The sequence below is a fragment of the Platichthys flesus genome, chromosome 11 (assembly GCF_949316205.1).
Source record: "Platichthys flesus chromosome 11, fPlaFle2.1, whole genome shotgun sequence".
Taxonomy (NCBI): domain Eukaryota; kingdom Metazoa; phylum Chordata; class Actinopteri; order Pleuronectiformes; family Pleuronectidae; genus Platichthys; species Platichthys flesus.
The window spans coordinates 20,143,195-20,167,226 of record NC_084955.1 but is presented as its reverse complement, the minus strand read 5'-3'; the positions used below and the strand labels follow the sequence as shown (position 1 = coordinate 20,167,226).

At 41.1% G+C, this 24,032-nt stretch overlaps 1 protein-coding gene across 1 annotated transcript in view; it reads right to left on the bottom strand.

Moving 5' to 3' along the window:
• The window catches only part of grik3 (glutamate ionotropic receptor kainate type subunit 3), a 78,803-nt gene extending 60,259 nt beyond the window's left edge, over window positions 1-18,544 (bottom strand). Inside the window, exon 1 of the mRNA XM_062399783.1 lies at window positions 18,102-18,544. Coding sequence (XP_062255767.1) covers window positions 18,102-18,216 — 115 coding nt within the window. The 5' untranslated portion in view covers window positions 18,217-18,544. The remainder of the gene's footprint in view (window positions 1-18,101) is intronic.
• Window positions 18,545-24,032: the final 5,488 nt, after the last annotated feature.

Here is a 24,032-nt window from a genome sequence, read left to right as displayed (position 1 = left end):
GAAGGTGGTTTCACTGATTAGCATGCCTTCTAGCTGACAGAAGGAACCAATTAGCGTAATCACCTGCTGTACCACGGCACATGATTTTTCCATCGCTGCTTTAGAGTGAGGCAACAGAAACAGTGCTAGCTAAGTTGATTACAGCATCTAATGACCTTGATAGTGTGACGAGTGGGCCTGTGTGCATTCATGGCTTTTAGCATACTGCTGGAATCTTAACACTCCACTTGACTTTCAGAGATGTGATCCCACCTTCACATTTCCTCATTAGCAACCCTTTGCTGATCATTAGCACCTTAAGTGCCTTTAATTGATAGTCATCTCTCACCGATGACTTTCCCATTATCCGCTGACTAGCCCCTGCCCGAGTCAGTCATACCATTCCTTCACTTTTCCAGCTCTCCCTTCCAACGAGATTGGACAGTGATGCATTGAAACGTCACTTATCATTCCTTGGAAACTGAAGCATGTCCTGCTCCACAGAACATGACAGTGCTGCAGGACAGAGCAGGTCATTTGTTTTACCATTCAAAAATCATTTCCCCATAATGCAGCATATGATGCCTCCGCTGGAGCGTATCAATTTGAAGGTGAGTCAAATTAGATATATTTCGGGGTTGGGTCCCATCAACGGAGTGCTATGGAGTGAGTGACAGATGCGTGGCTGCTACAGTCACAGCCCTTGTCAGTTTTTCTCTCTTTCTCCTTTATAACCAGTCCCCACATGGCCATCTATCTTTCGTGTCCTCCACCACCATCTACATCATCTGTTACCATGGTTTCCTTCCATCTTCCTGTGAATCTCGGTTGAACTGCTCTGTAATTTTACATCAGTGACACAACGCCTTTTGCGCTGCTTCACAAGTTTATGACAGTCTTAACGTACAATTTTTTTTCTTATCTCTTACACAAGAATATAATATAAACGTAGGAGGGCAAATTCCTCCAGGCTGTGAATTTGCTATAACCAACTTTCACTATAAATTATTCGCTATGATTGATGCAATGGGCCTATAATTAACTTAGATTTGCTGAGCTGTGACTAGTGACATTTAAAAAAAGGAATAGATGCAGTGAATAAAATATTGGCCCCAGTTTTTCCGGAACTATCCTTATTTCCTTGGACATAACTGACTTTCTTCATATGGAAACGTTAATACAGTGTTAAGTTCATTTCAAGTGAGAGCCCGGATACAATTTACTTTTTCAGCTGCCTTCATTTAAGCATGAGGTACTGAGCTTCTACTGGTGAGGAGTCACCACTTGGTTTGAGACGTCTATGAATACATTTTGACTGAGTCCGTCGATTCTTGATACAATAGATGGGATTGTATCAATCATCATCCCCGCTAAATCCTGATGAAATATTCAAAATCTCATAGAGACATGCCGGCACTGCGGTTTTATCTGTTCACAAATGAATGAACAGACATCTAGAGCCAGCTCCTGTTTTTCTACAGCAGCATGAATTTGGCAGTCAGTGTCTGACCTCCAGGCACGCTAACAGGCTAATGATACGCTAATGTGTCCCATTACGCCCGATTTGCCAGGAGGGGATTCTTTTGGTTGAGCATCACGCTGCTGGTGGATTTCAGATGGGCAGCGTATAATGATGCGCGCCTTTCTTCCTGGCTCATAAAAGATAGAAGGAGCAGTCCTGCTGAGAGTCATTAGAGGGCCATTTACACTTTTCTTATTCACACATATTTTTTGTGGTCTTTGAAGAGAGCCACAAGGCTACGCAGACATCGTGAAAATGAAACGTAAGCCGCCGCTCGGGCAGAAAGTAGTTCCTGTGAAGGAGAACTAAAACAGCTGTTCAGCTCTCACAATGATGACCAAAGCCAGTGTTTGAGGTTAATGCTTTCCAAGTAGTCAAATAAATAAATAAATTACATGGAAAACCAAAAAAATCTAATTGTGTACACAATTGAGGAGGGGAAAAGCAGTTTTGGCTTGCATTTCCAGAGCATAAAACACAAATTAGCATGGTGTGATGCAAGCGAGTGGGGCGAAATCACATACCATTTTCTGCCTCCTCTCTCAAGCCTTGCTATTACCATTCCATCGACAAATTGAATCCAAGGCTGATTTGAATTGCACCACCGTATAACCTCTTATTTATTCATTGCTTTTTTTTCCTCCCCTACGTACTATTAAATCTAATAAGTATTTTTCTCAGTACAGCAGCCACCACATACTCTGAACACCAGATTGACTTCATGTGTCCCAGTGCAGGATTTCAAGTGAAAAAGGAAAAGTGAGATTATGTTTATTAACTTCATCATATTCATCATAGACCCATCTTTGGCATCATTTTCCATTCCATTCCATCGATTTTGACGAAAATTGGGACAGCTGCTTTGCTATGGGAGCTTATTTCTTATTTGTGTAAGTGAGCCTGTGGCTCAAGAGTTTGATCATATGGCAGTATTTATTCATGTTGTGTTATCAAGAATATTTTAACGATATCCCCCCAAAACACCCCTAATGTGCTTCTCTCTATAAACTGAACAACGGTGCACAAGAAAAAGAAAGATAAACAAGCTCTAAAACAACAACTAATGTTGCATCAAAGTGCCAGGAGAGAGCCTCCACCAATCTGTTTATAAAACAACTCTTTGCATTATCAAATCTTTGGTGATGGATGAGAAAACGGCATAATGGGAAAAAATGGACTGACCTCTGCTTAAACAAACAAAGCTACAAAATGAAGCGGGTGATGAAAATATAAACCTTAAATCAAGATTTGTTTTGACTCCTTCGAACCAGCGTTGGTGAGCGGCTATGTCCAGTCCACCACTGACAGGTAATTACTCCATTACAGTGATACATCTAAGATCTGTCCACTGTTTACTCTGTGCTTGCCCTGGCACATTACACTACTGTGCTTGACAAGAAAATTATGAAAGAGGCCCTGCTGAGGCGTAGGTTTGTGTGAGTGTGTGTGTGCACGGTGTTAGTGTTAAACAAGGCGGTGATATTTGCCACTTCAGAACCAATACGGTTTTATATAATGGATGTCTTGTCTCATATCCATGCTCTTCATAGAAAATAGCCAGGAAAACACAAATGTCTTATCTAAGTGCGAAAGCCTGTGTGGTCATAGGAAAGAGAGGGAAATAGAAGAATGGTGCCCAGAGAAAGACAGAGGAAGAGATAAGGTTTTTTATGGTGTTGCTGTGTTTGAAGTGTATTTAAAGTCAAGTGTCTCCTCACATCAACCAACTCTTATCAGCAGTGCTGATCATGAATTTTCCACAAATTTATGATCACCCTTTTTCCGGCTAAACACTGTCAAAGAGCATGACAACCATGGGGTGACGTGTGAGGGAATGTAATGCCAGCCCGGTTTGTTCATTAGGAAGACAGTAGAGTGAAGAGCAGTATCACTCCTCCTTATATTTGAACAAACTTTTCGCTGATTACATTTGGAGATACCAGACATCATTTTGACAGGAATTTAATTGAAGGTCATTTCTCACACTTGAGCGTCAGTTGGAGACATGCAGGCTGAAACTGTGGGTGCAATTACACCTTAATAATACCTTTGTTGAAGTGATACTGTTTACACTCTGGATGTGGGCAAAATGACAAAGCACCATGACAGTTTAAAGTGAAAGAATCTGCAAGGAAGGGAAAGTTTCTTAGCTTTAGAAAAGACAATGAATCTGGCATTTTGTCTATTGCCATTCATACCATCGGAGAATTGAGCCACAGCACCAGTTCATTATAATGTCCACATGCTACACTATCAACTAGTGACTCTCACACTCCCTGTTGCTCCGGAAAGTTTAGGACATTAAAATGTTGTCTGTAAAACACCAGTTAAACTGACATATTTGCATTTACCATGATCTTCCTCACTGGTGAGGGCCAAGGTCAAAATGCACATAATCCCCACCAGGCACTGCTTTTCTTTTTCAATAGTCATGTGGCTTAGCAACCTTGATATGAGGTTGGCTGAGTGGGTCATCAAAAAAATTGGGCTTAAATATTTCACTGTGAACTAGGCATTAAATGATAGCTGATTAAGTGAGTAATCGTAACATCTCTACACCAAATGTGATCATAAACAAAGCAGGTTCGTCTATGAAATCAGAGGGAATTTTGGTCAGAGCATTAATAATTAGCCCGTCTCTTTCTACCGATATACTAACATTGGACTGTACTATACGTACTGCTCCATACAGCTCAGAGAGAAAGGGTGAAATGGCGTTGAATTGAAAAGCATGTATACATTTTCCTCCCCCACATGATGTGCCCCTGTTATCAGTGTGAATAAGCAGGTTTGTTCTCTATCATTACTTGGCCTTTGATTTGCAGCCACATCTCGATGCTCCAGTTAAGTGATCTGAAAACACAGCACTGGCAGACTTTGTGTCACAATGCAGAATTTTCTGAGAGAGAATACAGAAAAATGTGTTAAAAGAACCCATGTCTTCCCAGGCAGAAGCTTGCTCACAGACACCCAGCTACAGCTTGTCAACAAAATGACATGCCTTACTTTGAACTGAGGGGAGTGTATCTGGCTCCAGCAGTGACACATTACCAAGGCGGTGTGAAGCTTTGCAAGGTATTACATACCATTCAGCTCGCATAGGAGGAAGACGCTAAGGTTAGACAGTGGACTCAGGAGTCGTGTTTCAGCCGAATCCACAGTAGGTGAAAATCCACCCACATTTTCTCCACATTGAAAACTCTGTGTTTTGTATGGTAGATACAGCAATGTTTCAAGAATGATGACTGAGTGCTATTTATTTATATTAAACTTTATTTGAGTCATAAAAGACACCAACAAATGTTGAAAGCAAAAAACTATTATTACACCTTTATTTTGAGCATTGAACTATGTGACATAACAGATTGTGTCATATTTCCACCACATGCTTTTGCACCATCAACAATCAGGCAACACTTTGGAGGAAGCAGATTTAATGTTTAGTATCGGCTCAGCACAGATCAGTAATGAGGTCTGATTCAGTTAAGTGTATGCTAATGCAAACACAATACCTCTTGTCACAACTTCTTGTAGCCTTAGTCATCAGTGTTAGTGGCTTCTTGCTCTGCAATGCATATTAAATAACCCTACATATGAGGGATTATATAAGCAGCAGCACCGGCATTGAGGTGATTTGAGGTTTACTGCAGCTTGCATGGAAACATAGACTTAGAACCATCTAGCATAGAAAAGCAACGCCTTACAGATCAGATTTTTTCGGCCAAAATAATTAAGTTAATTGAGTTAGATAGAGTCCGAGGATTAAGATGCAGATGTGTCTGCAGAGCCAAATAAGCCAAAAAGCTGGTAAACATTGCTGTCAAATGAACTATTTGGCTAAAACAAGGGAAATTGTCTCACAGCCGGCTTAATTAAAAATTTAAATCAATTGCTATCATCATCATCATCATCATCATCATTTGTATCTCCGTTGTCTTCCTGCTGCACAATCAGACACATACAGCTAAGCAGAGTTGGTATAAACCAACATGTCATCTTTACCCTGGTTACAGTACTCTTTAGGGACCCTTGACAAAGCCAATATTTTCTCACTGGCCTCCCCTTTGATGCACTGCAAACACCTAGACTAAATTCTGGAATGCAACTTCTGAAATTTTACAGATACAGAAGAAAGAAACTAAATGAAGCAGTAGCACTACAAATCATGGGGGGTGGGGGTGACACCAATAGTTCAAGTAAGGTGTTTATTAGCAGTGACAGCCACATTGTTTGAAACAGACATATCTCTTTTCGAATGCTACGGCAGCATGTATGTGAGCCTTAATAATGACAAGTCACTTATGTGCTACAGCCATGTTGGATTTTCTTTTTAATACAAGACTCTTGAAAGTCTATCACCAAGGTCTGAAACTGACTCATTTCATTCAAGAGATTTAACACTATCTGTATCAAGCACAAGCAAGGAAGCTCAGTCTTGTAAACAGTGTAAAGAAAATGAACCAATACCGAGAAGTAAAACGTTTGGTATTTCTTTCCTCTCCTCTTATTTTTGTATTTCCCTCTGCAGGGGTTGTTGATAAGAAATAAGAGATGGAAAATGTACTAACAAACTCAAGTTATTTCATCCAAAGGTTGAAAACAGGAAAAATCCTATTTGGTGTGTAAAAAGTCAGGACATGATTACACCTGTGGCTGCAGTCATCACTTCTTTGGTAGAAAGTAGGATAAAAGCTGGCATGCAGTTAAATATAATTGCACACATCAAGATCAGTGGGCAAGTTTTTCTGCAAAACATGGAAGTCGTCGGTGTGTGTCGTGAACACAGCGAATGACTCCTAGGAAATGAGAAAGAAGGAGGAAAAGAGATTGTTGTTGTTTTGTGTGCCTTGGTTGAGTAAAAAGCAGCTGCTGGGCTGCGTGACAGAAGGCCATCTCAACTATCCGATGAATGGAAACATCTTATAGTTACGTATAGACTCTACCTGCTGGGCCTTTTACCAGAGGCAGAGAGAGAGACCAATCGGAAGCACAAACACAGATCCTGAGACGGGGCTGATACATGCAAGGCACAATTGCTCTTGCTGAACCAACACATGAATGAATAGTCCAGGCTTTTGCCTCAGAAGACACTAAAAATATGTGATGATTTATATGAAAAAAGCTCAGTCAGCTGTAGTTTTTTGCAAGGTTGCAAAGCTGATGGACCCTAACCTTAAACTTTTGGTGCTTTGGTCATGTGGGCAGTCTCACCTCCAACAATGTCATCCTGGTGAACAATTTGGCCTCATGAGAGTGATTTGCTCGACTGAATTACCTTCTCATTAGGTTTCTCATCGTCTGCCAAATAAATCTTTGAATCCTTAAATCCATTTCAGACATTTCCTTTGTGTTCCGACCCATTAAGGTTGATAAGTCTAAAGATTTGCTTCAAACTAATGTCCACTAGATGTCTTACAGTCACGGGTGCAAGTCTCAATTTTGAGAAATTCAAGTGTCACTGGAGGCTGACGCCAGGATATAAAAATAATTAATAAAGTTTTCGATGTGATGAGTTCCACTCCTAGGGCAGCTCAAGATGTATCAATCAATAACCTCAGGGATCCCTGTTCTTACTGCTTTAACTTTCAATCTGCCAGAGACGAGGAGAAAGAAGAAGCACAAATGATGTCCCACATTTCTTTAGCAGCATATACAATTCAATATGTTATTATAAGGCACCATTTGACTAGCATCTAAAATGTATAGGCCATTAATAGACATAGAGGATTATTTATCATGTTATCACCTGTTAACTGGAAGCTTCGGAATGGATGAAACTCTTATGACGCATCCCTTTTTGTCTGGAGACATTTCAAGTGTTTTCTGAATAGCGACGGGAAAAGTCAAGCCTTGTGTGGCACCTTCTCTGACACGCAGATGAGATGGCAGCCCACCGGACACTAAAGCAGAATGAGGGGGACAATTATGAAATTCAGCGCAATCAAGGGGGTCCCTGACAGGCTGAGCAAAGTCTGATGAGCCAGTGTGTCACTCCGGAGCTCCAGGGCTCCACAGCTAATCAGCCACCAAGGAGGGGCTTGAAGAGCGCGATCGCTCAAGCCCTCAAGCACCACAAGCACAGGACGGCAATCACCAGCCCATTTCCATGTGCTGCTATTCCCACAGACCCCCCCTACCTCGGAGTCTCAAATCAAGGTGCACAGGGACATGAGCAGGGAAGCACCGGGAGGAGGCAAAGTTGGCTCATTGCTGCAATCAAATAAAATGTAAAGAAAAAGAAAGAGAAAACTTTTTTTGCATTGAAAGCAGTTTGTTCAAGCTATTAAATGTCTATTAAATAATCTTAAATTGACTGAAAGCACAAGGGGAAGAGTTTAAATGAGCCTCAGCTTCCCGACCAGCAGCTCATAAGAGCCTAGTGATTGGGCTTGCAAATTGAAATGCAAGTCTTGTTATACAAGTGCACTGAGGAGACAGAAGGGGTGTGGGTCAGGAAAGGTGAGAGAAAGGAGTTCTCATTTTACCCTGACAAGGGATTAACACAATGAGTGTGTGTTAGTGAGGTCACATCTTCTGCCTGCGGAGAAAAGAGTGAGAGCAAGTGAGTGAAACCCAAACAAAAGCTTATCTGTGACCTTCTTAAAAGAACATGACTTCAATAAATGGTTATTTCTTTTCCCAAAGAAAAGACAAAGGGGGGAATAGGAGGAGGAGAAAATAAAGGAGTAAGGGAGCATTCCTTTTATATCATCATGATACATGTAATGTCAAAGAAAAATTATTTAATAAATGGATTAAACTTTGACGCGGCAGCAGCTTGATGGTGCTCAGATGCACCAAAGCTTGTAATTGGAGGAAATATCTCCTTCTGTCCTCTGTTTTTACTTTGACAGTGGCTGGAGAGGCTTCCCGCACTAATGGGCTTCATTCACAATAGCACACACCAGGCCCATCCTGTCATCTCATACTGTCCCCCGATGCTTAGGCAGAATATTGACAAAGAACGTGAGGTCTCTGATCTATCTGAGCTTGAGCCAGCCACATTAAAGACTGGAAATCCAGCTCACAAAACCCTGCTGATTGTCCCCTGCCCCCCTAAAGACCCTGATAGATGGAACAAAATCCAGCCTCTTTAAAGTCCACCCTCCTCCTTGTATGGTTGAATCTCTGATTTTCTATCACGCTGGACATGAGGGAGGTATGGACATCTGAAACAGGGGTCTTTGAGCTGACTGCTCTGTCAACGTGACAGGTAGGGCTGCACGTAAACCATAAGCCTTATCATTGATTCGCTGGCTAATTTATTTGGGGCTGCAACTGATGTTTATTGTCATTAATGATACGTTTGTCGATTATGTTTGGTCTGAAGAATAAAATGTCAAAATAGTAAAAAATACACATCACAATATCCTAAAACCAAGGCCTAATATCTGCCCAAGAAATAATACAGAGAGAGCAGGCTTGCCATTTATTAACATACTATCAAACCCATGATAAAGAAAAACAGAAACTTAAATATGTACATAACATTGCTGTAAATATTTTATAAATTTCTAATCAGTAATTATAATGATTTAAATTGTGTTTCTTTATTTTTAATTAAAAAAACTATTATTTCATATACTAAACACTAGAATAAATCTAAAATGCCAGTTGTTTATGTATATTGACCAACAGGCAAAACGGTATTACATTATGATCATATGAAAATGTAATTTTTTGTATTTTTACTAAATGTCTATTCTGTTGAAATATTCTGTTGAGTGTTAACAATTTTATTGATTAACTGATTAATTATTTCATCTTTATACGACATTTCCTCATTAAGATTTGCTCTTTTCTGCATGCTGTAAGCCTGTGCTCGCCTCACAATAGACGTGGTCCTAACCACCTTTGTGGTAATTATCCCTCTGGCAGATGGGCAGATGGGATTCCTATGTGAACAGTGCAGGGAGAGGCTGAGCGGGACATTAACAGAGCATTAGTCCTGTGATGCCAGTGTGATGCCAATTATTTTAAATGTGGTCAGTTTTCTGATGGTTGTAAATTTCTCCAAATACATCTGAAGATAAAATAAATTTTCATTAATGTAAATGAAAAGGAGAAAGTATTTGGCCAAAGAGAGAACAGCTTTTTTTGTTTTTTTGTTTTTTTTGTTGAAGGAATAAAGAAGATGATTAAAATGGGTTTTTAATCAAAATAATAAATTTAATCCAGTAACCTAAGACCCATTTTATTCACCTCTGTTGAACCCACTTACTTACAAATTGTCGCATTACTCATGAACCTTTCAGACCTTTTACAATACGGACATTTTCTAAACAGTGTAACCCTCTAAGTTGTCTTAATAGTTAAGTCTAGACAGGTAATCACGGTGAAGAGCGCTTTCCTTGTTTTGTATCGCAGAAGCCTTCAGCCACGCCGGCCACTCAAGGCCTAAAACTACCAATAGCATTTATTAAGTAGATGAGAATTTTTTCCTCAGTTTACTCATACAAAATATTCTGCATGTTGAAACCACTGGTGTGTTTTAATACCCTGATAATATCTGCTGTTAATATTTCATGATGTTTTTAGGCTAATATAGCGAGCGACAGTGCAGTGCAATGTTTGCTTTACCAATGAGAATAATCAGCAGCATTTATACACCGTAAATGTCTCATTAAATTTGCATATGATTATTGCAGCATCGGTTCAATTGATCCTTTTCATCACACCATATAATACTCACTGATTGCAGACTATTTTTTGGCACAGGCAGATTTCATGGTGTTACGTTCGCTCTCGGTGAAAAGCAAATAGGAGCATAGTTTTGAGAGTTAGCCCGGTTTTATACAGAAATTAGCTTTCACAAAATGTATTCTCTTTTTTTTCTTCCTCTGGACATCTCTGAGGTTGAGGGGTTAACTGAAATTAAGTTGAATTCTTCTTTTCTCTGAATTCGTTGAATCTGAAGTTTTCCTGGTGAATTCCGATCATCTATCACAGAGGAAAAGGAAAAAAATAGCAGTGGCAGATTTATTTCTTAATGTCGGTAAAGGAGCAAAAAGGGTCAAATAAATACCCGTGTTTAGTGTCAGGACTATATAAATAACTGTGTACCCTCCAATTTATGTTTAGGGGCATTAAAATGATTAGTTGTAATTTGTAATGATTTCCATAATTTGTATAAAATAATAAATTCATGCTTAAACTGGCACAAAAACAACACAAGCAACACACAGGACTGATCAGTAAAAGAAGAAGGAAAACACACTGGAGACTGGAAAACATGATTTAGGAACAAAACAATCAGAAGCCTAATTTTTCATTAACTCTGTGATAGGGAATTGATTAGTGAAAAACAAACCCTGCTGCTCAGATGATAAGCAGTCCCATGCTATAATCTCCAGCATTCACATTCTGGTTTGCCAACTACATGAGCTGCCGTTACTATGACAGCCATCCCTCCTCCTCAAACCCCACCTGAAAAAGTGAAAACCTGCAGGGACCATTAGTTTCTAGCCTTTTCTGGCTCTAAATTAAAGGCTCTAATTCACATGAGCATCACTAACCGCTTTACTAAAATGTACTGCCAGCCTCAAACCGCCCACAATCTCTCCTCCTCTTTCTCGTCCCTGTCAATGGTAATGTCTGTCTTGTTCCATATATCTAAAGCCGGTCACATGCAGACAAGCTGTCTTCAGATGAGTCACGGGGGAACGTTTTGTGGTTAACCACAGTGCTCTCTGGGGGCAACCTGGGCAGTAGATCGGCAGCCGCTAAAAACATTTCCCGGGACCGGGGAGGCTATCCCAGATTGTCTTGCCTGCGCACAGCATGAGTGCTGAGTGGAATCTTCTGGGTATTGGCTGTGTTAACTAAATTGACATTGGCTTCTAACCTCCCGGCTATCCATCAGGGGGCGAGGGAAGCAACCCCCGAGCCTTGTGCACTTCCTGTGGTTGTGCTCACAGGGATGAAAAGAGAGGGGGACGTGTTGAGGAGAGGATCTATGTTTCCACCGATATTTTTGGTGATAGTCATTCATTTGTAGTGGTTTTGGCCTGAAGAGATTTGTCTTATCTGTTCCTTCTCCTTCGTCTCTGGGGGGAAAATAGAGGGTGAGTCTTCTCTAGCCTACTCTCTCACAGATGATTACTAACTCCTGCTCTACCCCTACGCTCCAGGGATTGTATGCCAGCTCCCCTTATACATCCCCTTGTCATGCACATTCTCGCACTTCCTCTCTTTCTCTCTCTCTCCGAAATACACACACTCCTGCATACGCAGTCATGGAATGGCAATTTTAGGGAATCACACAACCAAGACCTGACATTTGCGGTGCACCTATAACAATGTGAGCTTGATTAAAAGGGCAAAATGAAACAGTGTCATCCTCTATTCAATGTCCTTATCCCTAGTTAAATAGGATTTAAAACCTGTGCACTGCAGCTGATACCTCCACTGTTGAATCCTGATAGCTTTACAGCGTTGAGAAGAAAAGGTCTTGTTATTCTAATGCATGCATGTAACTGTATGTAACTGAGGTGTCAGAGGTGACCAAGTTTACATGGAGCGTCTGGAAATAGATAAGGACGATACTAATGTGGGGTGGGAAAGCAAAGCTAATACTGCTCCAGCGAACGCTGTGGTGTTTGAAAGGCACGGAAATAAAGCTTGGTTTTTATCTGGCTTGGGGTGTCACACAAAAGGCACCAACAATGCAACGTGGCGGGTTTAAAAATTGGGATCAAACGGTTCAAGCTAATTAAAAAGCTAAATGAGAGTCCCCTAGCTTCATCTAAGGTAACTACCCTCTTCCTTTCTCCTTCCCTCTGTCTCTCCTGCTTTGACTATATGGTGTGAGTGTGCTGTTTGCCAGTTTATACAGTGTGTCTGGAAAAGTGAAGACAAATTGCTCTGCTTGCTGAAATGTAAAAAAAAAATCACCAAATTACCACCAACAAGATGGTTTTAATTAACTATGTTACATGACCCTGAGAGAGAAATGCCCTGAGATCAAGCTTTCTTCTCAAACTGTTTTGATGTTTCCGACAGAGCCCCGAGGAGGGCTGCTATGTGAGAGTCAAATAGAAAGGACAAGGGCATGTAATAAAGACAAATGGCTAGAGCATGAAATTTGATTCATTGCCTTGGTACGGAAATATTCATAGGGAAACGGCCAACATTGACATGCCATGAATTTCAAAACACTGTCAAATCCAAAACGTGTACGTCCTGCTATAATGGCATTGAGTCCCTGAGGGACCTGCAGGGGGACTCCAGGCATATTGGGGATCTAATCAATCAGGCTATTGTTTCTGATGGACATATATATATATATGCTCATATTTCCATATTCTCATGTTTTTATTTACCTATTTTTTCATACGATAATCCAGAGATCTCATCATTATAATTTTGTTGTTTTTATCTAGTTGTCAACTATTTACTCTCAAAAACAATACTCCTTATGAAAACTGTATATCATATATAAATATCAAACTGTATTGTGTGTGTTATTTCTAGGAATCATGTTTAAATACAAATTGTCTGGTTGTATTAGTGTGAAAGTATAAACCTAAAATGTGACATTAGACCAAAACTGTCAACATGGCTTTACACTGCTAAGGAATAATAGGATGGATTTTTTTTTAATCATCATTAGTGATTCTTTAGATCTCCTGTTTCACTCTCAATAGTGACACTGAACAAGCAGTGAACTATTTTCTGTAAAACAACATTTTGTGTCCATATAAGAGCAAATGGATTGCCTCACTTTTTGAATGAAAATGAGGAAATTTATAGCCATAAGGTACCCAACGCCTTATTTATTTCAATAGGCATCAGAAGCATATGCTTGCAGCAGACCTTTCACTGCAGAGCACCCTCTTTGTAGTACGATATGAAAACACCATCTGGTGTGTGAGCAGCAGCTAGGCTAAGCTAACTGGGGCTAGATAGGGCCCTGCTGTGTCAAAGGATTATCTTACTGGTTGGTAGATCCGCTCTATTAGCCCCTAGTGGCTGGGATTATTGGATGATCATTATTATGTGTGACTGAACAAGGAGCTAAGTACCTGCACTTCCCCGATGCAGTAAAGTCTTGTTAGTATTACTGATCAGACACATTACGAGCACATTTCCGAGCATTACGTATTTATTGCACCTAGTCTGGGACATAAACAAACTGTTTACTTAATACACTTTGAGCTGGACTCAACAGCGCATTTAATACAGGCTGACTGGCTATACTGACTCAACTCAACAAAAAAGCAGAGCGCTTCAGGAAAACACAATGTCTACGGCGCACCTGGAACCCATATTTGTTTGTGGAAGTAGGATCTTCCTTTCTAATGCATCTAAAGAGGATCACAGGCGAGTACAGAAGACAGCACGTTCAGAGACGGACCCTCTGCTCAACAAAACGAACATCTGCCGTTTCCCATCAGCGAGATTGAAGCTAATGACGAGCCGTGAGTGTGCTGACAGAGAGAATGGAATTGGATTGTGTACAAGAGGCCCACTGAGACCAGACATATGTTTTGGAAAATGTTGTGTATCGAGTATGGGTTTTACATAGTGTGTGTCCTTGAGTGTGTGTGTATGTGTGTGTGTGTGTGTGAGAGGAGATGCCGGAGAGTGAGAGAGGCAGAAAATAGGCCTCAGCTATTTCTTTTGCAGTTCGTTTATCTGTCCATGTTTAGACAAGTGGATGAAGGGGAGTGTGATAGCGCAGGTAAAACAAGTGCTGCATCCCTCTCCCTTCAATCTCTGCTTTCACTAGCAGATAATGGAATTACACATCAGAGAAGCTTCTCCCTGTCTCCAATTCTTCTGTGACCTCTACCAGCCTTTGTTCATATTCACCACGACAACTCCCGGGACCGAGCCTCCACCAGCAGGCTTCTCCCTGTTTCCTCCCTCTGTGTAGGGAGAGATTAAATTTAGATGCAAATGAAATATTCATTTCCACTCAGCAACTGATGGCCATCTTAATTTGAAACAACTTTTTGATGCAACATCCCGTCATTGTTGTGCATCATGAAACACTTTTTCCTTTAGTTCCCTCCCTTTGCCGACCGTACCATCCTCTTGTGGGTGATCTCGATACAAGCGCCCCTTTGGGTGTGACTTTTTTAAAAACCAAAATTCCAAAGAAACATTACATCCTTTTACAGTCTCTTGAAATATGTCTGTCATTTCAGATGAGACGTTCGCACAGACCCTCGGCGAGGAGGAACTCGGGGAGCATGCAAGTGGAGAGTGCACTCTCTGTAGCTCGCTGGAAGAGTTAATCACATGAAAACTTCTCAGTCTCTCTCTGCTGCTGGTGCAGGGATAACGACAAGCCTCTGAAGTGGCTGTGTTTGGAGACTTCAACCAAAAGTGGTGACCACAAACCCAATTTATCCCTCTGAAGCCTCTGAGTGGTCACACTGCATGCAGCTTCAAGTGCTGCACATTTGTCAGCTTACATTTACTGTAAGTCTCCGGGCCGTTTCACACACAATAATTAAGTCTGGAGTCATGGCCGCTGCGAAGCATTTTAGGGAGGCTAAATGAAAAATGCATGTGAGCAGGTGTAAGGGAAGAGTGAGTAGCTGAGGAAATGAAATCAACATGAAATCATGAGGGAGATTGATTAACTGGCACTGATTAAGTGCTTTAAGTATTAGGTAGATAAAGTAATTGATTATTCAATAAATCCCTGTCAGGCAGCAAATAACCTCACTGAGAGAAAAGAGAGGCAACAAATGATGAATTAGTTTCATTAAATCACAGATGAAGGAGACGACGTAAAGTAATCTATAATTACTGGATATATAATATATTTCCTATCAGTTCCTGTACAGTTCCTATTTGATGGAGATGAGAGCAATGTAAAGGCAGAACGATGTTCACTGGAGTAACAGAACAAGGCACAAAAAGTCACATTCAATGAATTCATCATCGTGATTCTTCAATATCAGTCTTAATGTTTTCATGTTGGCAAACATACAAATAATTTGCAGACACGCTATATCCAGGGAGAATTGCATCCACATGCTTGAGAATATTTGTCTTTATTAAAGCAAAATTGGACGATGAACTCAAATGGTTCCTAGATGGGATTAGAGGTTGAAAAGATGTCAGGAGGACAAAACAGAAGAATAATGAAAAGGCAGGCAAAGGGAGAGTAAAGAGAAAACCTCCGCGTGTAAGAGCCCAAATACTGGAGGAGCAGTCTTTTATTCCCTCCGACAAATAGAAGCTCCAGAATGAGACGGAGCGACCATCTGGCCCCAACTTAGAGCAATGCACTTTAAAAGCACTAAAATCAATGGCAACAACTCTACTGTGGATGCCCACCATTACCCAGATGGAGCACAGGCCACCTAACTAAGAGCAGACACAGCACACACCGAGAGCGCTGCGCTCAAATACCACCGCCGCCCACCTTGATGATTTCAACTGGTTTATTTTGTGTTTGTTACCAGTACTGAGGAGCTATGTTGGCCATTGTTCACAGACTAAAAGAGAGCCCTCTGTTGGTTTTTGTGACACAGCACACACACACACACACACACACACACAGACACAGACACGCACTTGCACGCTAAGAACCAAATTACAAAATATTGCAAAAAGGCGCTCATTCCCAAACACAACAACAAAAAGTGAATATTAACTGCAGCATTTCTGCAATAATAATACACACAACACACACACACACACACACACACACACTGTATCTTATATCCACACCCTCAAGCTTGTCCTGCATTAAAACAGAAATTGTGTAAATTTAATTATAAAGATTATTATATTAAATTGATTTGATTTTCACATGTATTTTTTTTAATGGACAAATTAAAATGGATACACACGTGGATGCTGCACATAAACACTATTCTTCAAAAGATCATATGAAGATATAAGCCCTTTGAAATTATTTTTTTTTCTTTTTCGCTCAGAGGCAAATTCAGAAACCATCTCTTGCATGTCCCTCATCTCAGGATGTCAAAAAAACAATCCCAGGAACACACACACACATACACACAAACAAACTGCTCCTGCACCACAAGCAGTGATAGATTCTATAAAAAGCAATAGTGCGACTGTAGCACGTTTCAAGGTAAATTTGTCTCAGCACTTTGACATTTTTTTAAAAACAAAGCCTTCCAAGTCTATTTCAGGTCTTCATTTGAGCTGCTGCTACAGTAAGAAGGAAAAAAAAAAAATGTTCCTTTGACCGAACGATTTCAGATCAGTCGGGAGGGAGCTTTAAGGATTTATGCAGTTTCTCGAGACATCGCCAAAGTCCATACACAGCAATGTCAGAGAAGTCATGGCTCCACAGACTGCAGCAGTCAATCACAGGGACGAGCCGGGCCCTGCACCCTGACAGCTGCGTGTGATGCTCGGCAGTACACAGCATTCTGTGCTCTTACACCTTTCAGCTGAAACTTGTTTTTTAAATTTAAAGAAAATGTAAAAAAGGTCCTTTGAGGTTTTGGAGCAGTGAAATGTCAAGGCTCTACTCCATCCAACTTTCATTTGAATGAGCTTCCCATTGTCAACCCACTGAGCTTGACAGGAATCATGAATCAAAGAAATCCCGCGTGGAATCTTGCAGATCTGTCACGAAAAGTCGAATGGTTCCTGAGACATCAGTGACCTCAGTTACAGAGCACAAGAGAATGGATTTTTGCAACATCCCTCCACTTTCACCCATCGAGACAAACTCGCCCCGGCTCGCCAGGCTGTTGAAAGTGCTCTGTGATAATGAGGGCCAGTGCCATTTTGAGTAATTGTCCTGCGTGGCACTCCGCCAAATGTCAAAAACGATTTGCCTTGTGACAAAAACCACTATTGATCTTCATTCTGCTCCTGTCTCTTCTCGGGGCAAAATGTTTCATCGCTTCGTCAGCATCAGAATGACAATTCTCACATTGTTCCTCAGTGAGGGATTGAGCCGGCTTCTTTCTCCCTGTGTCTCACATGGACGATCAGGAGGTGGAACACAGGACTACTGTGCTATTTCATCAGTTGGACCATGATTATGTGTGTGTGTGTGTGTGTGTGTGTGTGTGTGTGTGTGTGTGTGTGTGTGTGTGTGTGTTTATTTGCAGGGATGATAGAAGATGGAAGAGATAATAAATAAACTTAACTAACCTCCCTGGATAAACTAGTTAGAAACTTTCTGATGGTGTGTAAACTGAAAACTGTAGCTTTTAATCCATCAGACTGTTCTTTAAAAATAAACTTACTTGCAGAAGGCAAGGCATTGAGCCGGATGACTCAACACACTGGCTGCAGAAAATGGAACGGACAAATCAGGGTGCGTAGAGGTCACACTAACCCACAAGATCTCGCTGCAAGGAGCAGGCTTCCTCAAATGTATAGGCAATCGCCTACTATTAATGCAGTGCTCTCCTGTTGCTCCCTGCCTGCTCTCGGTTTAAGCACAATGTCATCCACACGCGCGTGGAAGACACGCACGTTAAATGAAAGAGACTTATTCTAATTTACTCCAAAATAAACTACCCGCTGCAGCTGAGCGCGCACGGATGAGACGCACTGAAATGAGCCGAATAGGGAGCAAATTTGAAGGTTACAAACGCGTGCGCCTGTGTGAGTGAGTGTGTGCGTGTGATGGCAGATGCGAACTTACCTATTCGAATAACGTGAGGCATCCCGTAAGAGTACTGAATCCAAAAGAGACATAGAATCAGCGAGGTCCAGTATTCCCAAATCGCGCTCCGGGGACACAGCCAAGTATTTCGCATGGTTGTAAAGTCGTTGGATCCACTTTTTTAAAATTCCAAAGACGGCTCTGAATTGCTCCTAAAAACTGAACTCGACGGAGCATATATGGATTTTGGTGTCTGCGACAAATCTGCGCTCATTGTACTTGGTGCCACATTCTTCCAGGATTTCTCTCTCTCTCTCTCTTTCTCTCTCTCTCTCTCTCTGTTACTCACAAGTCTGAGCGCGTCTCGGTCAGGATGAAGCTCCAAGTCCCTCACAGGCGGGTCAGTGATACACCTGCGAACACTGGCCGCTACAATTAGCCTGCAGGAGTCTCTGTATCCCCTCCTACAGCCGATGCTATCTGTCTATTGGCAAGTGCAGCGGCAGCAGCCGAGCCAGACCCCTGCACCGCTGTGGAGCAGAACTGCGCCTGCGGAACTTTGGGTCGCCTCAAAATGAGTCTGTCTCCTGAAAGACAAAAACCAGAGAAGCGTTGCACGATGAGAGACGAAGGATGTGCACACGCCCTTCAGACGATGAAAAAAAAGAAGCGGTTGCCGCGGTCTAATCACTCCGGTCTCTCATTCCAGTTCGTAAAGCGCAGGGAGACTTTGTGAAGGTGGTGGAGCCGACGTCTCCAGTTGCGCGGGGTGATGGCACGAGGCAGGTTATTGAGGAGCGTCCAGATGTGTTAAGATAAATGTCTTTGTCACAGCGTCCACCAAAATACACCTTGTAGTTTGTGCTGATTTGAAATGAAGTGCAGAGAGTCGTGCATCTGCGTGCGTCTGACGAGAATCCTTCCTCGGTGCCACTAGAGGCACGCGTCGTTACGCATTGTTGTCAACTAGGTTCAAGAAGTATTTTATGGAGGTGAACGGGAGCGATGACCCGATTCTCCACTTTGTAAGATGCGGCATGCACTGGCATTATGTTTACGCCTTCATATTTGATATCTTATGATTTATAACCCGTTTTTTATTTGTTATTTTTTGTTCAGCCTTTTCAAAGATGGACATTCAGAAATGTGTATTCACTGCACAGACATAGAGAAAGGAAATCCCCAGGATGCACACTGTGCTGTGAATGGAATGAATTTTTGCACGAGGGAAATAAGTGTCAGCTGAGGATGGTCCATTGACAAAAGAGGCTGCTTAGCTGTTATTTGAGACATTCTGTCTGTGTCAATAAGTGTATTAAAACCCCGTTCACTGCTGGGTGACTATCTGCTTCCCCATTTTTCATGCCTCACAAAGAGCCGTCGAATACAAACTGCAAGTTAGATATACAAGCACACACACACACACACCCACACACACACACAGATCTTGTCGGTCTCATCACTGCAATAGACGAAGCACCTATATGGTTTGTGGATCTCAGTAAATGTGTTGTGTATTTAGTGAGAATGAAACTTGTAACAATATTTAAAAAAAGCTTTGGAGATGAAAGTTTATCAGGGAGTAAGTTGTGACTGCTTTCTTTAAATGTTGATAGATGGATGGATGGATAGATTGATAGATGAGGTCGGAAATAATAACATTTATAGTTTTACCATTTACAATTTCTAATGGCCCTAATACAAAAAACTGTGTGCTCCCCATCAATGAAATGAAGTTATTAAAGATAATCTAAAAAATGCACTGCTACATTATTTGGGTCTAATAGAACGCAGTTGATGAGATAGTACTGCGGCTCATTGGTTTTATTTTTCTGTTTGGAATGGGGGAGAGGAATAAACTGTGCATCAGGGGGCATGCAAGCAAGAACAAGCCAGACTGACTGCCACTGCATATTCATGTCTCCCAGAGCAGATTTATCGCCTCTTGGCACAATGTAAGGACTATCAACGTGAGTTATGTGGCCCGGCTCTCGCATTATCGAGATTCATTGACTTGCTGCTCTTTCAAATACAAAATGTACACAGCTCCAGCAAACAAGACATTCTGGGTGTGCGGGTGCCCTCTATAGAGAGACGGTGGTGTTTGCTCTCAATCACCTGGGCTGATAACTGCAGGGTCGGCCCGGGAGCGAGAGGGCTACCCCGCTGTGACACGAAGAGGTAATGTGAAGCACACGATGATGATCTCTGCTAATTCTCGACATTTTGAAGAGCCGCTGGAGCAAACCGGACTTGAGTTGTTTGTGTTTCTTGCAGGAGTTGTCAATAACTCTCCCATGAAGCTATCGGCTTTGTCTTTCTGCTCCTCCCCTGTCATTGTAAGGAGACTTGAAGACGAGAAGACAAGACATTATATCGCTGTGTCTTCTGCTATTATCACAAAGAGTAGGAATGCACATTGGCAGTGGTGCCACAAGGGGAGCAAACCAGGAGGATTATGAGAAGCGACCAGAGCAGTGCCGGTGTGTCCTGTGTCGTACACATTACTTTAAATCGAAGTAGATGTAATCAGATTTCCATTAAGTTATTCAAAACCATATCTAAAATGTACACATAAAGTAAATACATTTATTTAAATATATATGCGTAAAACATACAATGCTATCTGTGCAGAAATGTTTCCCTGTTAGGGTAATTTTATCGTATTTTATAGTATGATTATATAACTGATAACAACTGCTGCCATAATGCATAAGTAGTATTTTACTATTCTGGCCGGGTGAGTATGTGTTCAGTTAAGTAAGTTGTACTCATCCAGTGGTTCCCAACCTCTGGGCTGGGCCCCTCCAAAGTATCACAAGATGAATCTGAGGGGTCATGAGATGATTGAAAGGAGGAGGAAAAAGAAATAACAAAGTTCCTCAACCCAAATTGAACCTGATTTTGCAAATTGTTGCTCTATGGGCTCAAATTGTATTTCAATGAAACCATTCAAGAAGTTGTCGAAATTATTAAAACTAAGAACTGAACATCTGCTCATGTACATGATCAGAGCCACAGAGAAACAGGAGTCTGATCCTATAAGCATGAACTAATGTTTAATAAATTTCACATATTTTTACTCATTAACCTCTTTAACATTGAAGTAAAAAATACTGTGAAGTGAAAACCCTAGCAAAGTACAATACTTAACAGGTAAATTAACCTGTGCTTTCCAAAACTGTTATAAATACAAATGCCAAAATCTTCTATTTAAAATAACACAAGGCATATGTATGCACACGCTGTCTTTCAGGAGCACAAGAACATCCATCGACAAACTGAACAAGGAATAAACCAGACGGCTCACTGCTCTCACAGATTCCTACTGTATTTTCTGAGGGTTGTCAAATGATATCTGAAGTGGCTGTGCAAGGCCCCATTGAAGCAACAAAGACACTGAAGGACACTGGGGACTATTACAACAGCACGAAACCATCGCTGATATAACCAGTCTCTGTACTTTTAGAAAACATTAAAAGTCGTTGAAGTTGACACTTTCTAAGCAGGTCACACATCCATATACAGCAGCCTTATTTCTTCAAATGATTGCTGTTACCTTTACAACTGGACAGCGATCAATACCTTGTCTGGCAAGTTGCTCGTAACAAATGGCTCTAGAGGCATCAAGTCCATTGTAAAGCTGGAGTCATTGACAAGACGTGTACTTAGTTGACTGGATTGATCAGCACATTTTGTTTATTTTTTGAAGAGTGTGAGAGAGAAGAAAGAGGACAATCAATTTCCACACGGCGCCTTTCACTGCTTGCGTATACACCTGATGATTGCCTGGAGAAGATGTGCGAGCCAAGATTGTACATAATTATTTGAAGAAATTGCAGCGCTTTGATTGAGCCTCAAGAATGAATCGTGCGAAATGTGTTCGACATTGATTTTGCTTTTCTCTTCGCTAGGAACACAAAGAACTTGGTCACCAGACTGAAGATCGAACATCTCCCGTCAACAATGAGTCAACAGGAACTCATCCCTAGGTCTAATGTGGTTATAAATTAGACGCTGTTTTCGGGTCTTTTTTGATGGGAATAACTTTTTTCTTTTGACAAAGCTGTGGCTTTGTTAAAAGGAAAGAAGTTTGTTTCATCAAAAGGCCGCAGAAAACTTTTCAAACTCTGAGGGAGTTGTGTTGATCTCTCGGGATAAAAGATAGACAAATACAAAATGGGGTTGAAGGCATAGATCTTGTTTGTATTGTTTGTTCATCATTTCATAGACAAGTAACATGTTGTATGTTTCTTTACTATATGTCCGCAGTACCTGACCACCTCACTATACAACAGCCTTAAAGAATCGGGCTGTTCGGTCTCATATCTGCTGCTTGGGGTTTGTGGCAGCTCCGTTACATCACCTCCACAATGCCTATACAGCCTTTGTGGGCAGAGGCAGATAATTTAATGACGATTTACCCTCTTCGTCTGTACGGGGGCAAAAACATTGCTGCTTTGCTGACAGATTGAACACTTGCTAAAGCCTCACACTCTTATGATTCAAAGCAAGGTGCCATGCGCAGACAAGGTTATGAGGAATTGGCCCAATTCTGGCGCTGATTGCACCGTTTACTGGGGCTCTACACCGCTTGGGCTCGGAGTTAGAGACTGCTCAAGATATATGTGCTGCCGTTGACGTGGCGGTGGTGTGTCGGGGCGAGGGGAGACAATCACAACCCTGATCAGTCATCCAGACAGTCTGTGAGATGGGAAATGACTGCTGGCGGGGTTCAGCCACTGGTTATAGATGAGAAAAGCACAGAGTAATAATAGATTTCTGACCAACCTGATTTATCAATTGAATTATTAGTGTTATCATCCTTATCACAGCCATCATCTATCTTCAATAACCGCTGAATGTCAGCTTAAAATTGTGAAATATTTCTGAAGCGTTTATAAGGGAAAAACATCACTGCAGCCACATTTTCATGACCATTAAATCAACATGTCTATATCTAAGTGAATTAAAGTTCATAGATATTTCAATAAAACACTATTAATACCATAGTTAGAGATTATTATTGATAATTCTTTATTCTCCTGCTTAAACAAAATCCATGGTGCTCAGAAGTGACTGGTCCTCGATGTGCAAGAAGACCCACGAGGTCAAGGAGGCGAAGTGGTGAATTAAAATCCCACTGGAACTGGAGAACCTATGGAGTGCAATCAGCGAGACATTCATTTCCACGCAAAACTCTCAGTGATTATACTTGACCCCGCGTTCATTGTCTGCGTCACCTGTCCTGACCTGTACTCCAGCTCTCATCAGAACACAGTCAGGACCAGGATGTTGTTTTTAGTCCCGAGCAGAGGTCACATTATTTGCATAGTTTGTCTCTTCTTTTTTTTTCATGTTTGTATCGTGTTATTTTTGTCAGTTACTCCTAGGTTCAAGTGTTCTGTACATGATGTACTGCTGTGCACGGTGCAATGGGTAGCTTGTAATCCTTTACATTTCCTGTCTGTCTCCACTGTCAATTTATTCCATGTCAAAAATACCTTAAAGGTAACGATACAAATTTAAGATAGGAGTCAAATAAAATGCAGTCTGTATCCTCATTCTCTATCACGACATTCTCAGATTACATTTAAAAATGATGTGAAGATGCAAGTTTAAAGCAAGTTTAAATATTTCACCTCCCTCTCGTATCTGCTTGGTACAGTTGGAGAAAAATACACCCGTTAATTAATCAGGCTATTATTTAAAAATGTTATCATGCACATTTATAAATGCCAGACAATAGAAGCTAAAACCTCAGTGAATTTGCTGAATATTCACAATATAAACCTGATCACCCGACTACAAACACAAATAATCATGAATTTCAAACTGTAAGCAAACATCATCAGAACGGTCATAAACCCAAATAAATGATAATAAAGTATATATTTTCTCATAAAAAAACAAACAAAAAAACCCAGATTCATTGAATGTCAAAGTTGCTGTAAAATTAACAAATGAATG